The sequence below is a fragment of the Phoca vitulina genome, unplaced genomic scaffold (assembly GCF_004348235.1).
Source record: "Phoca vitulina isolate PV1807 unplaced genomic scaffold, GSC_HSeal_1.0 scaffold38, whole genome shotgun sequence".
Taxonomy (NCBI): Eukaryota; Metazoa; Chordata; class Mammalia; order Carnivora; family Phocidae; genus Phoca; species Phoca vitulina.
Window position 1 is genome coordinate 15,193,839 of NW_022589741.1, and position 12,023 is coordinate 15,205,861.

The window sequence follows — 12,023 nt, forward strand, 5'->3', positions numbered from 1 at the left end:
CCATCCATCCATCCATCCATCCATCCATCTATCCACCCATCCACCCACCCACCTACCCACCTATCCATCCATCCACCTATCCATCCGTCCATCCATCCATCCATCCATCCACCCACCCATCCACCCATCCACCTATCCATCCATCCATCCATCCATCCATCCGTCCATCTGTCCATCCGTCCATCCACCCACCCACCCATCGTGCAATCAGTAGATTAGCTGAGCTCTGCGCAGTGCTAGGCACATGGGGAGGCATCTAGAGATGTGATTTCTTTCTTCTCCTCTGAGAACTTCCCACCTGATGGGTACACCAATAACTAAAGAAAAGGCAGAATGTAGTCAGTGCCCCAGAGAGGTGTGTTCACAGATTAGATGCAAGCGAGCCCTTACTGTCCCTGGCACAGCCTCTTCCCTCATTCTAGTCCAGGCAGGACTGGAATACAGAGGTATGGGATTGTCTAAAGCCTTAGACAAAAATGTCTCCAGCATTTTCCCCAAAGACACATGAAAAGCACTGCCGTCCAGACATCCTGGTCCTGAGCCGGGACTGGTGCCCATCAGAGGGGAGTCCCTGTCCCCCTGATGTCTTATGCGTGGATGGTAAGCCAGGTCCCCAGGCTGGGAAGTAAAAGCCTGAGCAGGAGGAGAGATGCAGCCAGAGCAGGGAGGCCTCTCTTACCACAGGGAGCACTGGCGGTTTGGGGGCCTCAGCATTCAGTCCAGGATGGTGCAGGGCCTGCGGGAGACCCTGGCATGCTGGGTGGCAAAGCGGAGGGTGAGCACTGCAGTGTATGTGGGGGTAGCCGACCATTTCCGGGAGCACTGCTGGATCGGCGTCCAGTGCATGGGTCGTGAAATGGGTTTCCTAGGGAGAGTGGGAAGGCCCCTGAACAAGGCACCGAGCCACAAGGGTACCAGACATGCTGAGATGACCTCTCCTGCTAGGGCTGCAGGAGCAGCCGTCATGAGGTCTGGGAAGGAGACCTTTGCCTTCGATCATCAGTCAGATGGGGAGTCCTTCCCTCAATCTGGGTCTTCTACATCATCTGCTGCCTCCCCAGCCCATCACCGGGTCCCCAAGGGGCAAACTCACCATGGTCTCTCTCCCTGGGGAGCTGGAGCGGCTGGACCCAGGGGCCTGGCCCTTGCTCTTCTCCCACAGACTGTAACGGCCACTGGGTCGGTAGGTGGGGCTGAGGACTTCGGGGACTCGTGAGGGAGGGGCCTGCGTGGGCACCTGAGGCGCACTGCCCTTTCGGCCATAGTTCTCCAGGTAGTCGGCCAGGTACTCGGAGCGGCTGGCTGCCTGGTAGAGCCCCTGCAGGGCACAGAGCTCCTTGCGTGTGCGGGCCAGCAGGGGGCTGCGGCCCAGGTTCCCAGGGTCTGTCCGGTAGCTATCGGAGGTCCGGAGGCTGGAGAAATCCCGGGCCAGGTCTGATTGACTGTTCGACTTCTTTTGGGCCAGGGTTCCACCCTGCTCGCGGGCAGTCACAGGCAGGTAGCTGAGGGAGTTGTTGGTCACTCCATAAGGGAATCCGCTGCCCCCGCTGAGTCCACTCCCTGAAGGCCGCTCAGTGCCCCTAGTCTGACTCTCGGCCCGTTTACCGCCCCCGATGATGTCAGGTCTCAACAGGGGGTGGCCCCTGTCATAGTCCAGGATGGAGGAGGGACCATAGGTACGGGGACGGGTGAGGAAGCTGGTTGGGGGGCCTGGCTTAAAACCAAGCTTCTCCTTCTCCAGGAAGGAGGCAGCCAGGTTGGCCCCGTAGGAAGAGGGAGTGTAGGTGCCATAGCCCGATTTGGCATAAGGGGCCTCCGTGTAGCGGGCCGATTCTGTGTAGCGCTTCAGGGTGGAGGAGAGCTGGGACATCCTTCAGGGCGGCACTCAGTGGGGACTGGGAGCCTCATGGGCTGAAAGGCAAGGAAAGCAGTTGTCAGAGGGCCCTGCCAGCTTTCAGGTGCCCCCATATGTGCTCTTCATCCCCAGCTGGCGGGGACCATAGATCTCACCCAGAGACCACATGGTCCATTTCCACGAGAGGCTGGCCCACCGCTGAGAAGCACACCTGTGCACGTGTGTACACACACACGCACCCGTGTATTCACACCTGAGTGAGAGCACAAGACGTGAGCCGGCTTTTACAAACCACACAGGGCCGTCAGTCATCAGGTTGCTCCAAGTGCCCCCTTGCAAAGCCCCAGACATGAGAGTGGGGGCTGCCCTCCCTCAGCAGCCCTCCAGGTGACCCATAGTATTCCAGCCCAGGTCTCATCTGCTTCCTCTCTTCAGCTTTCGGGGGAGGTGCTACCGCCCTCAATCTCTGGATTGAAAATGCTGGACATTTTAAGAATTAAGTCTTAATTCTTTCTGCTGAAAGGAGGGGCAGGAATCTTTTTGGAATCATACATTGTCTGAGCTGGAATGGCCCGAGGATCATTTGGTCAGATCCCTGGTGAGGAAAAGGAGGCTCAGGAGAGGAAGCAGTGGGGGCTAGGAGAGGCGGTGGTGAGTGAGCATGTGGTAGAAAGAGGACGTGACCTCAGTCTCCAGATCTAATCCCACAGTTCTTCCCTGGACACGGTCACCTGCTGTGGTGGGGAATCTTCGTGTGGCAGAAACTACCCTCTTTATGGATCTAACTCACGTGTTCTATGTGGAGTTGGGGTCCTGTGGCCTCCCAGGGATTCCTCTACCAACATCCAAGTCAACCAGCTCATGGTGATGACTTGTGCAAAGGGGGCCCCCTAGAGGCTAAAATCCTTCACTACAGGCAGTACTCCCTGTCCCCTCACCCAGCTGCTGCAGCTGGGGTGGGTCTGGTGAAGGCACACAGAAATCTCTGAACTGAGGAGTTGTAAGGGTCCTAAAGAGTCATCTGTGTTTTTTTTTTTTTTTTTTTTAAGATTATTTGTTTATTTGAGAGAGAGAGAAAGCGAGAGACAGAGTACGAGTGGAGGGGGAGGGGCCGAGGGAGAGGAAGAATCAGACTCCCTGCTGAGGATCATGACCTGACGACTGAGCCACCCAGGCACCCAAGAGTCATCTGTTTTAACATCTCCGTTGTACAGATGGGAACAGCGACACTGATTTGCCCAAGGTCACAACTAGCAGAGCCAAGATTGGAATTCAGGTCTTTCAGGTTTCTAGTCCAGTGCTCTTCCTACTGGACCTTGATTCACCCCTCCCCATCAAGTTTAGGCTCACTTGGGGACCACCAGAGTCCTCCCCATCACTCTAAGTGTGAGGCTTCATCTAAAATGGAGCTGGGGGGGCAGGCAAAGGTGCTTTGGAGGGAGGAACAAGTAGGATCAGGACCCTTTCTTTGAGGACATCAGGGGTTCTTGGGGGCTCCTGCGGGGGTGGGGGGACAGGGCAGGGCCCTCCAGGAACCTCAGAGTAGTGGTACAGGGCTGGTTTTGGCTTGCCCCATGACTGGCTAGCTGGGTGATTTTGCACTAGTCATTCAGCCCCTCCGAGCCCCAGTCTCCTCACCTGTACAATGAGTATAATCATCATCATTACGGTTCCTACCTCACAGGGTTGTTGCGAGGAATAAATGAGATAATAACATGTGGAAGCCCTCAACTCTGACAGTGATTATCATCTCTTCCCCCAACCCCTGCCAGGCTCTGGGCCCCTCCTTCATAGGCCTGTAATAATGTCAGGGCTGGCCGTCTCTCAGCCTGGCCGGCTTCTCACCTCAGCCCAGGGTGCCAGGCTTCCCTTGCATCCCTCAGTGAGATGTGTGGATGAGCAGGCGGTGGGCAGAATCTAGCCATGCTGCAGACACTGGCTCGGGCAGCCCACAGCCTGCCCCAGCCTGGCAGCCCCGCCCATTTGGGCAGAGAGGAGCTGGTGCCAAGCCCCAAATGCTGATGGCTTGGCAGAGAGCCCCAGAAACTCAGTCCATGCAGGGCGTGGGATAGGTGCAGGGGTGGGAGATCAGCAGGTGGCAACCTCCATATGGATCCCAGAACAGAACTTATAGACCCTGCCAGAGACCAGCAGCAGTTTTCAGTGTGGGCTGGCTCAGAAAGGCCTGGTCTACATTTACACTTTTCCCATCTGGCCTGGGGACCCCCATCTTCGTATACATGCCCTTCCCCACTGTGCTTCCACCTCCAGCAGAGCTCCCACTCCTTTCTAGGAAAAAGTAACTGGAGGGGGACCTTGTGCAAGGTAAGAGGGGAACCACAGCTCTCCTTCCATCTGCTGGGCTTTCTGGGGTACAGAGAAGAGAGAGCGTGAAGGCTGAGGGAAGCCGGGGGAGACACAGACAGAGGCACCGGGACGGGGGTGCGGGACGACTCCTGCTCTATTTCGCTTTGGAGAAACTCCATCAATAATTCAAAGTAAAAGAGACTCCAGGTCTCAGGAACTGGGCTCTGGGACACCGGGCAGCCAATCAGATATGGCCTGCCCCCCCCTCCCCGGGCATGAGCTCATGCCTCCTCCCCATGGCTCTCACTCCCCCTCCCCCACACTAAGGCTCCCAGGGAATTGGTATTCTGTAGGCAGTGCCCCAAACTCATGACCTCTCCTGGCCCCGCTAATGACGCAGAAGTGCTGGGGCCAAACAAGGTACAAGGGACAGGGACAGACAGCCCTGGGAAGGCCTGCAAGTATTCCTGGGGAAGGGTTGGGGCTGGAGGTGGAGTCACACCTTGGCTCCCAGGAGGCCTCCTAAATCCCCGCTCTCCTGTCTGCTCCAATCTGGCAGGCAAGTGGCAGACCACCCCCCATCCCCACCTTGCCACAGCAGCCCTGGGGGGGTCATGCCATCACCAAGAGCTCCCTGGCAGCTGCCTTTCAGTGCTGACACTGGGCTTAGGGTTCCCCTGTCCGGGCAGAGGGTCCCTACTGGGGCTGAGGCCTTTAGCATGCCTATCCCCTCCCCTAACTCCTAGTTTCACTCTTGAGAAAAGTGTCAACACCTTCCAGGTGAGCCGAGACAGCTTGGGTTGGTGCCCCTTGGCATTACCTGGCATGGCTGTCCCTGGAGACCGCAGAACACACCACGGGTGGGAGAGCAGGCTGGGCCCAGGCTGTAGCCTTGCTGCGCAAGACAGGGACAGGACGGGCACTCACATGGCTCTGAGTCTCCTCGTTACCACAGGAACGGCCTGGACTGAATGGCCCTTTCATGGGGCAGTGGGAGGTGAGCCGATTGGCTGGGATCCCCTGTCTCCCTCTCTGCCGGGCGTGGGGCCCCTGCTGCCCGTCTCCTTTTGCTGTTTACCCAGAGCTGGCAAGTATAGGCATGTGGCTCTAGGCAACTCCTCCCCAGGTGCCCGCCACCTCGGACAGCAGGGGCACTCCACCTGCCAAGCTCCTCCTTCATGTCATCTCTTCCCCGGGCGCCTCCGCTCTTCCCTGCTCTGCCAGAGCTCCCCCTCACTTTGCTCAGTTTCCCCCTCTTGGGAGGTGCAGCTGCATTCCCTGCTCAGCTTCCTGAAAGGACATGTGAGCCCAGCGACCATGACCGGCCAGCAGGCACCGAACACCTCCAGACTGGGCACCGTGCTGAGCGCTTCACCCGCAGCTCCTCGCGGGTCATGCAGCCTTCCCTGGAGCACCGCCTGCCCGCCCGGTGCTCCTCTAAGTGCACTTCCTGCCCGGCGTCCCCAGAGCCTCCGCGCAGTTTTAGGTTTTAATTCTTTCGGAGAAAGAATTTAAACTTAAGAAGCATCGTGTGAAGGTTTAATGATTTACATTAAATCGAAGTTAGTATTTTTATTTGAAATTCAACAAATAGACAAGGAATGAAATAAAGAAACTTTTAAATGAAGCATTTAGCTTTCCTATTTCTGAAGTTCCTGAAGTTTGAAACTGCACGAAGACTTTTGGGACACCACGTACCAATGTGCTAATCCTCACGATCGCCCTCAGCAGTGGGTGCCATCCTTATGCCCACTTGCGGATGAGGACATCAGCGTTGGCGGAAGTGACATGGATTTCCCAAGGTCACACGCGTGAGCAGTGGCAGCCTGGGACTGGCACCTGTGCTCTGCCCCGCTAGCAGCCGCCCTGAAGCCAGCGCCCCCCACCTCACACTTCCCTGGCCTCTCCCTGAGCTGGCACGGGGTAGGACCTGTGGCACGGGGCCCGGAGGACGCAGGCATCCACTGTCTAGGCCACGGCGCGGCAGGTACAGACTCCCGGAGGAGGCGGCCCTTCGAGTTTCCACTGCGGGCAAATGAAAGCGAAGCCAAGTGCAACCTGAGCGTCAGTACAGTTCTGATCGGCCAAGAGATGGTCCGGGAGGCCTCCGCTGCACCCGCAGCGCCGAGCTCCCGAGTGTTTCCCGGGCACCGGCATTTAGCGCCAGCCAGGGCTCTTGGCCCGAGGTCTGGTTATGGACATGGCCCCCAGCCTCCTACTCTTGCTGCAGCTTGGCCCACTCCCCAAGGTCCCCAGGCTAGATGAGTCAGGGGTTAAAATGAGCCCTGTCTCCCTGGGGCAGCCAACCCCCTGTGCGTCAGCAACTGTCATTTCCTGTTGCTCCCGTGAAGGGCTCCCTAACCTGCCCAGCCAGGGGAGGGACTGGCTCCCCAGGAATCTCAGGCACTCCTGGCCCCCAGGGTAGGGGATGGGTAATGCCCCACATCCCAGCAGCCTTCATGGCCCCTCTCTGCCCGGATCCACTCTGCTTTCTGGGGTGAAGGCATGCCGGCTTCTGTGGCCTTACTACTGGCTGGATAGAAAGCCCCTAGCTGGGTTTCAGAGGTGTGCCTCAACAGAGATCAGTCCTTCCCTCCTACCCAGGTGTCCAGGCCAGGTGAGTGGGGAGTCCCAGCCAGTCCCGCCAGGTGCTTGGGAACCTCCACAGTGGTGACCTCAGAGCTTCCCAAAGCCACTTGCTAACACCCTCGGAATGAGGCACTGCTGATGTGCTGACCTTGAAAGATAAAGAGTGCTAAGAGAGGGGTCCTGTCTCCCTTCATTGACACTCTCTGACCCTCACTCCTATCTGCCTGGGCAATGTCTGGGCACAAGCATCAACTCCTAGGTTGAGGGATGTCCTGGCAGGTGTGGTGGATGCGGGTTGGGCGGAGGACTCAGGTGGGGGCTGTTTGTGCTTGCATGTTCCAGGATCTCTGTGGATACCTCTTAGTCCCCGGCAGCCTCAGTCTGCCCCCTCCCCTCCAGCCTATCACTAGTAGCTCTGTCTCTCAGGGGCTTGCACCCAGCGGCCTACCAGTTTAGTGCCTAATCCTCTTGCATGCCTTGGAAAGGGACCTTTCAAGAGAATTTGGGTCCATCTCTGTCTCTCTTGCTCCCAGTAGTTGCCCAAGGGCTGGGAGAGGGAGGAAGGGATGAGAGAGATTGGAGATGAGGGCAAGATCCTGACTGGTGGAGTAGGGGGTGGGCCCAGGGTAGAATCTCTATAGCACGCTTCTTGATTTCGGATTTGAAGGGGGTGGCCATCTCTGCACTTCCAAGGAAAGGGAAAGGAATGGGCCTACAGGCGCTATTGGTATCCTTAAATTCTCTTTCCTCATCACCTCTGTTGGGAGCTCTCCTGGTGCTGCCACCCCAGGGGAGAGTCCCAGTCTCCCTCCATTTCCTCCAGGGCTTGTCTTTCCTCTGTCCTTGCTGCCCCTGCCTGCCTCCTCTGAGCCTTCGCAGTCGGTCTTGCCCCAAGCACCCTCCAGGCCCAGTTGGGCAGCCTATCACATGCTCCCCCAAACACACTGGGCTGTCTGGACAGGGCCACATGAAGCTCACATAGTACAGGGGCAGCTACTGACCTGTGTCCGGGGGCACTGGACAGGATCTGGGGGCTTCTCCTTCCCCAGAGAGGCAGGGAGCGCGGTGGAGAGCCCAGAGGCTGGAGTCTGACTGGGGCTGGGTAATCCGGAGCTCAGGTTACCGACTCCGATATATATAGTATCTTATCTGACCTCACAGAGATGGCTAGCTCAACTCACTTGCATTCCAAGCCCGGGGAGAATTAAAGGGGCAGTGGCAGGCCCTCCCTCGAGGTGCTGCCCTGATGGGCCAGTGCCAGGAGAGGAGATGGTGCGAGGGCTCTCTGAAGGGGGACATTCTGAGGTGGAACAGAAGGGGGATCCAAGGGGAGACAAGTGGAAAGAGGATAGAGGGATGGGGGTGCAATGGAGAGATGAGGAGGAAGCCTCGGTGCTAGTCCAAATCCTCCCTTTCGAGGTGGAGTAGACCTAGAGATCCGGGGGCGCACAGGTGGTGAGAGGCAGGTGGGACCAGCCCTCAGGTGTTCAGTCCAAACTCTTTTCTAATGGACCCTTACGCCTGGGCTTGTAGTCCAGTTCTTTCCCTTTTATTGGCTCTGAGACAGTGGGCAAGTCATGTAAGCCGTCTGAACCTTAGTGATTTAATCTGTAAAACAGGAGTAAAAAGTATAATAATGCTATACCTCATAGTTGTGAGGATTAAATAACATAATATTTGTAAATTTCCTGGCACACGGTAAAAGTTCAATAAATGACAATAATGATTATACTGAATACTTCCACTCATTATTCTAATTAGCGGCAGTATTTGTAGTAGCACCTACCACGGAAACCTTCCTAGGGAGAATAGGGCCTCTGGCCACCCCTTGGGAGTGCTCTGTTCTAATGCCAGACAACAGCCCCATGGTTTTCTGTCCCATAACTGGCGAGGGCAAATGACTCTTGCTATATTCCCAGATGTCCAGCCCATCCAGTGGAGAAGGGCCAGGCCTATTTTGGCTCCTTCCCCCTTTGCCTAGCAAAATATAGCAAGCCCAGCTGCCCGAGGCTACCAGGAGAAAGCTGCTCTGGGGTTGTTCCACTCTACCTGTCGGAGTGCTCAGGATTCCAAGGCCACAGAGCTGGGCTGGGCAGGCTCACAGGAGGACGGAGCAGGATTCTTAACCTCTTGGGCCTTGGTGCTCTTGTCGGCTCCCAGTCTGTGTTTCCTGTTTCTCGATGGCTCTCCCTGAGGACTGGGAGTACCCAGGATGGTGCCTCCACCCAGTCTCAGCAGAAGCTACTGACTCAGCTTGGGTCCCGGTGATGCACTTCAGAGGACGCCCTCGTCCCGGGCCCTCATTCCAGTCCTCATTCCGACTCTAGTTTGGCGTGCATCTACAGTATCAGAGGAGTGGGGGATGCCCCAACCCCAGCCCAACCAGCTCTCCTTTCCTCCACTTTACAGGGTTGGACTTGGGGGAACCTTCTCATGCCCGTGCCTGGGGAAGTGAACATCACCACGATCTCCAGCTCAGCCCCATTCTAAAAGCAGCCGGATTGGGAGGCAGACATTCACTCCTCAGAGGACAGCTAGAATGGGCTGGCCAAGGGCTTGCCGTGCCTGTTAAGTAGAAGTTACTCGCCTTGGAGCACCGCGTGCCTGCTTCTGGTTTGGGATTGGTGAGAATTTCAAAGGTGCCTCCTTCTGGTTTGGGATTGGTGGAAAATCTCCCCTTCCACTTAACTGCTGCCCTACCCCCACCCCCACCCCTTTGGCAAACTGACCAGAGACAGCCCCCGGGAGCTTTAACAGGGCGAAGTGAACCAGACGCACACGTGGGGAAGGGGTTGTCAGTGTCCAGGCGTCACTCTTAGGCCATATACCGCACAGGGCGCAGAGACGCGGACCTGCTCAAGCAGCATTTCCTTAGAACACACTGATCAGCGCACAGATGGCTCTTCCTGGCACCCTGGGCTGTCAGCTGGCAGCGCCCCCCCCCCCAAGTGGCACCCACAGCTGGAGCTCCTCCGCACAGTTGGCGCTCGCTCTACATGTCTGGTGCCCATTCTATCCAGGCTGTCGTTGACACCTCACTTTCGGAGCCAACAACGGCCGCTGACCTCCGCATCCCTCCTCCCTAGTCTCCGACAGGTGGCACGTACCTGCCTCTTCTCCGAGGATGGACGAGCGGAGCCGGGCACAAGCATGGAGCTGCGGGTGAGTCCGGGCTGGTACTGGCGCGGCGCGGTGAGCAGCAGCTGACGCAGAGGGCTCCCTGGCCTCGGCTCCTGCCCGCCTCTCCCCCACCTCCGCCGGGGGCCCGGTAAGGACCTCCCCGGGAAATCGGCGCCACCCAGCGGGCAGCCGCCTCATTGCGCCCTGGCCGGCAAAGCCACGCCGCGCGTCTCGCGTCACTGAGACGCGTCACGGCTATTGGCTTGTTCCTATTGTGGCGTCAGGAGAGCCCCGCCCGGCCGGGGTCTCCCAGGCGACCGGTATATACAGAGAAGCACGTGGAGGAAAAGCGCGCGGGCTCGGAGGGGGTGGAGCGCGACAAGAAGTGGACCGGTAGGTGGCAGGACGGGGACAGCGGGGAAGGTACTGGGGACGAGGAGGGGTTGGGGAGGAGGCTCAGAATTTGAGCCCTAGTGTCTATATATCAATTTCCAGGTTTGAGGGAAGGCTAAATGGTCCGGCTCCTTCCCACGGGTCTGGGAGGGGGCCTGTTCTTCTGCCTCTCCTCCTTTTCTCTCCTCTTAACACACCCTCTGCTCATTTTGCTAACACGAAGCCAGTGGCTGGTGATGATTGGTGATGGCGCCCTGAGTGGGTAAACGGAGGCACTCAGGTAATGGAGGGGAGTCGTTTTACTTTTTCAAGAAAAAGCCGAGAGACAACTTTTGACACTCCCATTCGTTGTGTATCCCATGGTGTTGAAGAAAATCGCCCAGCCAGGTAGATTGGTGCCAAGGCAAACCCAGGTTTTCAATTTCACCTGGATTGTCAGCCCTTCCAAGTGTCTTCAGCTCCTTCTCCTGTTCTCCGTGGCTGCTATGGCTGTCCATCACCACTCTCCTCAAGTCCTTCCTTGTCTTCTATGTCCCAGAGAAACTGTGGCCAACCAGGAGGGAAATACTTAAATTTCTGCCTTCAAACCTATCTGAGTCCATTCTTACCTCCACTCCGGGGCAGTGAAAGAGGAGGCTTCCCTCTTGTCCAAGATGAATCCCTTCTGATCTCAACTCTTCATACTCCCTTGGGGCCCTCATTCCATCACATTTTATGGATAGCTGTTGCGTGTACTGGGTACTCTTCTAGGCACAAGGGAAACAGCAGTGAACAAAACAGGCAAAACTTTTGCCTTCAAGGAGCGTACATTCTAGGAGAAGCAGAGAACAATAACAAAATAAGTGAAATCTCTAGTATGTTAGATGGCAGTAGGAGCTATGGAAGCAAATAAAACGGGGGAATACAGAGTGTATAAGGTGTCATCAGAGATGGTCTCAACAAGAAGATGACATTTGAGTGAGCTGAAGGAGATGAAGGAGTGAATCATCTGGCTATTTAGCTAGGAAGAAGGTTCTAGGCGGAAGGGGACTGTAAATGCAAAGGTTGTGGTAAGGTGGAAACACACTTGCCATTTTCGAGGAAGAGCAAAAAGGTGGGTGTGGCTGGAGTGAAGAGAGGGAGTGTGAGAGTGAAGAGAGGGAGTGAAGAGAGGTCGATGAGAGCAGGCAGGGATTGCACTATGTAGGACCCTAAGGCCATTTTGATGACTTCCACTTTTACTCTGAGATGGGAGCCATTGGAACATTTTGAGCAGAGGATGGACATGGATCTGACTTTTGTTTTAACAGAATCCTTTCAGCTGATGTATGAGAACACATCTGAGGCAGAGTAGAAGCAGGAGGCCGTTTAGGATGTCACTAAAATGATCTGGTGAGAGATGGTGGTGTCAGTATGGTAGGTAGCAGGAGGGTGGTGAGGAGTGGTTGGGTTCTGGATGTATTTGGAACGTAGAGCCAGTAAGGTTTTCTGATGGATGAGGTGGCGGTCATGAGAGAAAGGGAGGAATTTTTGGTTTGAACATTAACTGAGAAGGTGGGGTGGGGGGAGGGCAGGAGCCTGGTTTAATACATATTAAGTTTGAGGTGTCTATTAGGCGTGTCAAGATGTCAAGAAAGCAGTTGGATGTACAAGTTTTGCAGGGTCTGGGTTGCAGATAAAGAATTGAGAGTCATTGGCATGTGGGTATTGTTTAAAGCCACGAAAGTCACTAAGGGAGGAAAAATAGAGAGGTGCCAGACTGAATCCTGAAGCTCTCTGA

General features: G+C 56.2%; 1 protein-coding gene across 2 annotated transcripts in view; it reads right to left on the bottom strand.

Annotated features, from left to right (window-relative positions):
• USP2 (ubiquitin specific peptidase 2) overlaps positions 1 to 10,087 on the bottom strand; it is a 26,795-nt gene extending 16,708 nt beyond the window's left edge. The window contains exons 1-2 of one of the 2 annotated variants that reach the window (XM_032428052.1): positions 4,983 to 5,052; positions 1,094 to 1,911 (exon numbers count right to left, since the gene is read on the bottom strand). In XM_032428052.1, the coding sequence (XP_032283943.1) occupies positions 1,094 to 1,870 (777 nt within the window). In that variant the 5' untranslated portion in view covers positions 1,871 to 1,911; positions 4,983 to 5,052. Of the gene's footprint in view, positions 1 to 1,093; positions 1,912 to 4,982; positions 5,053 to 9,858 lie in introns of those variants that run through there. The other variant, XM_032428051.1, reaches the window with a different exon arrangement.
• Positions 10,088 to 12,023: the final 1,936 nt, after the last annotated feature.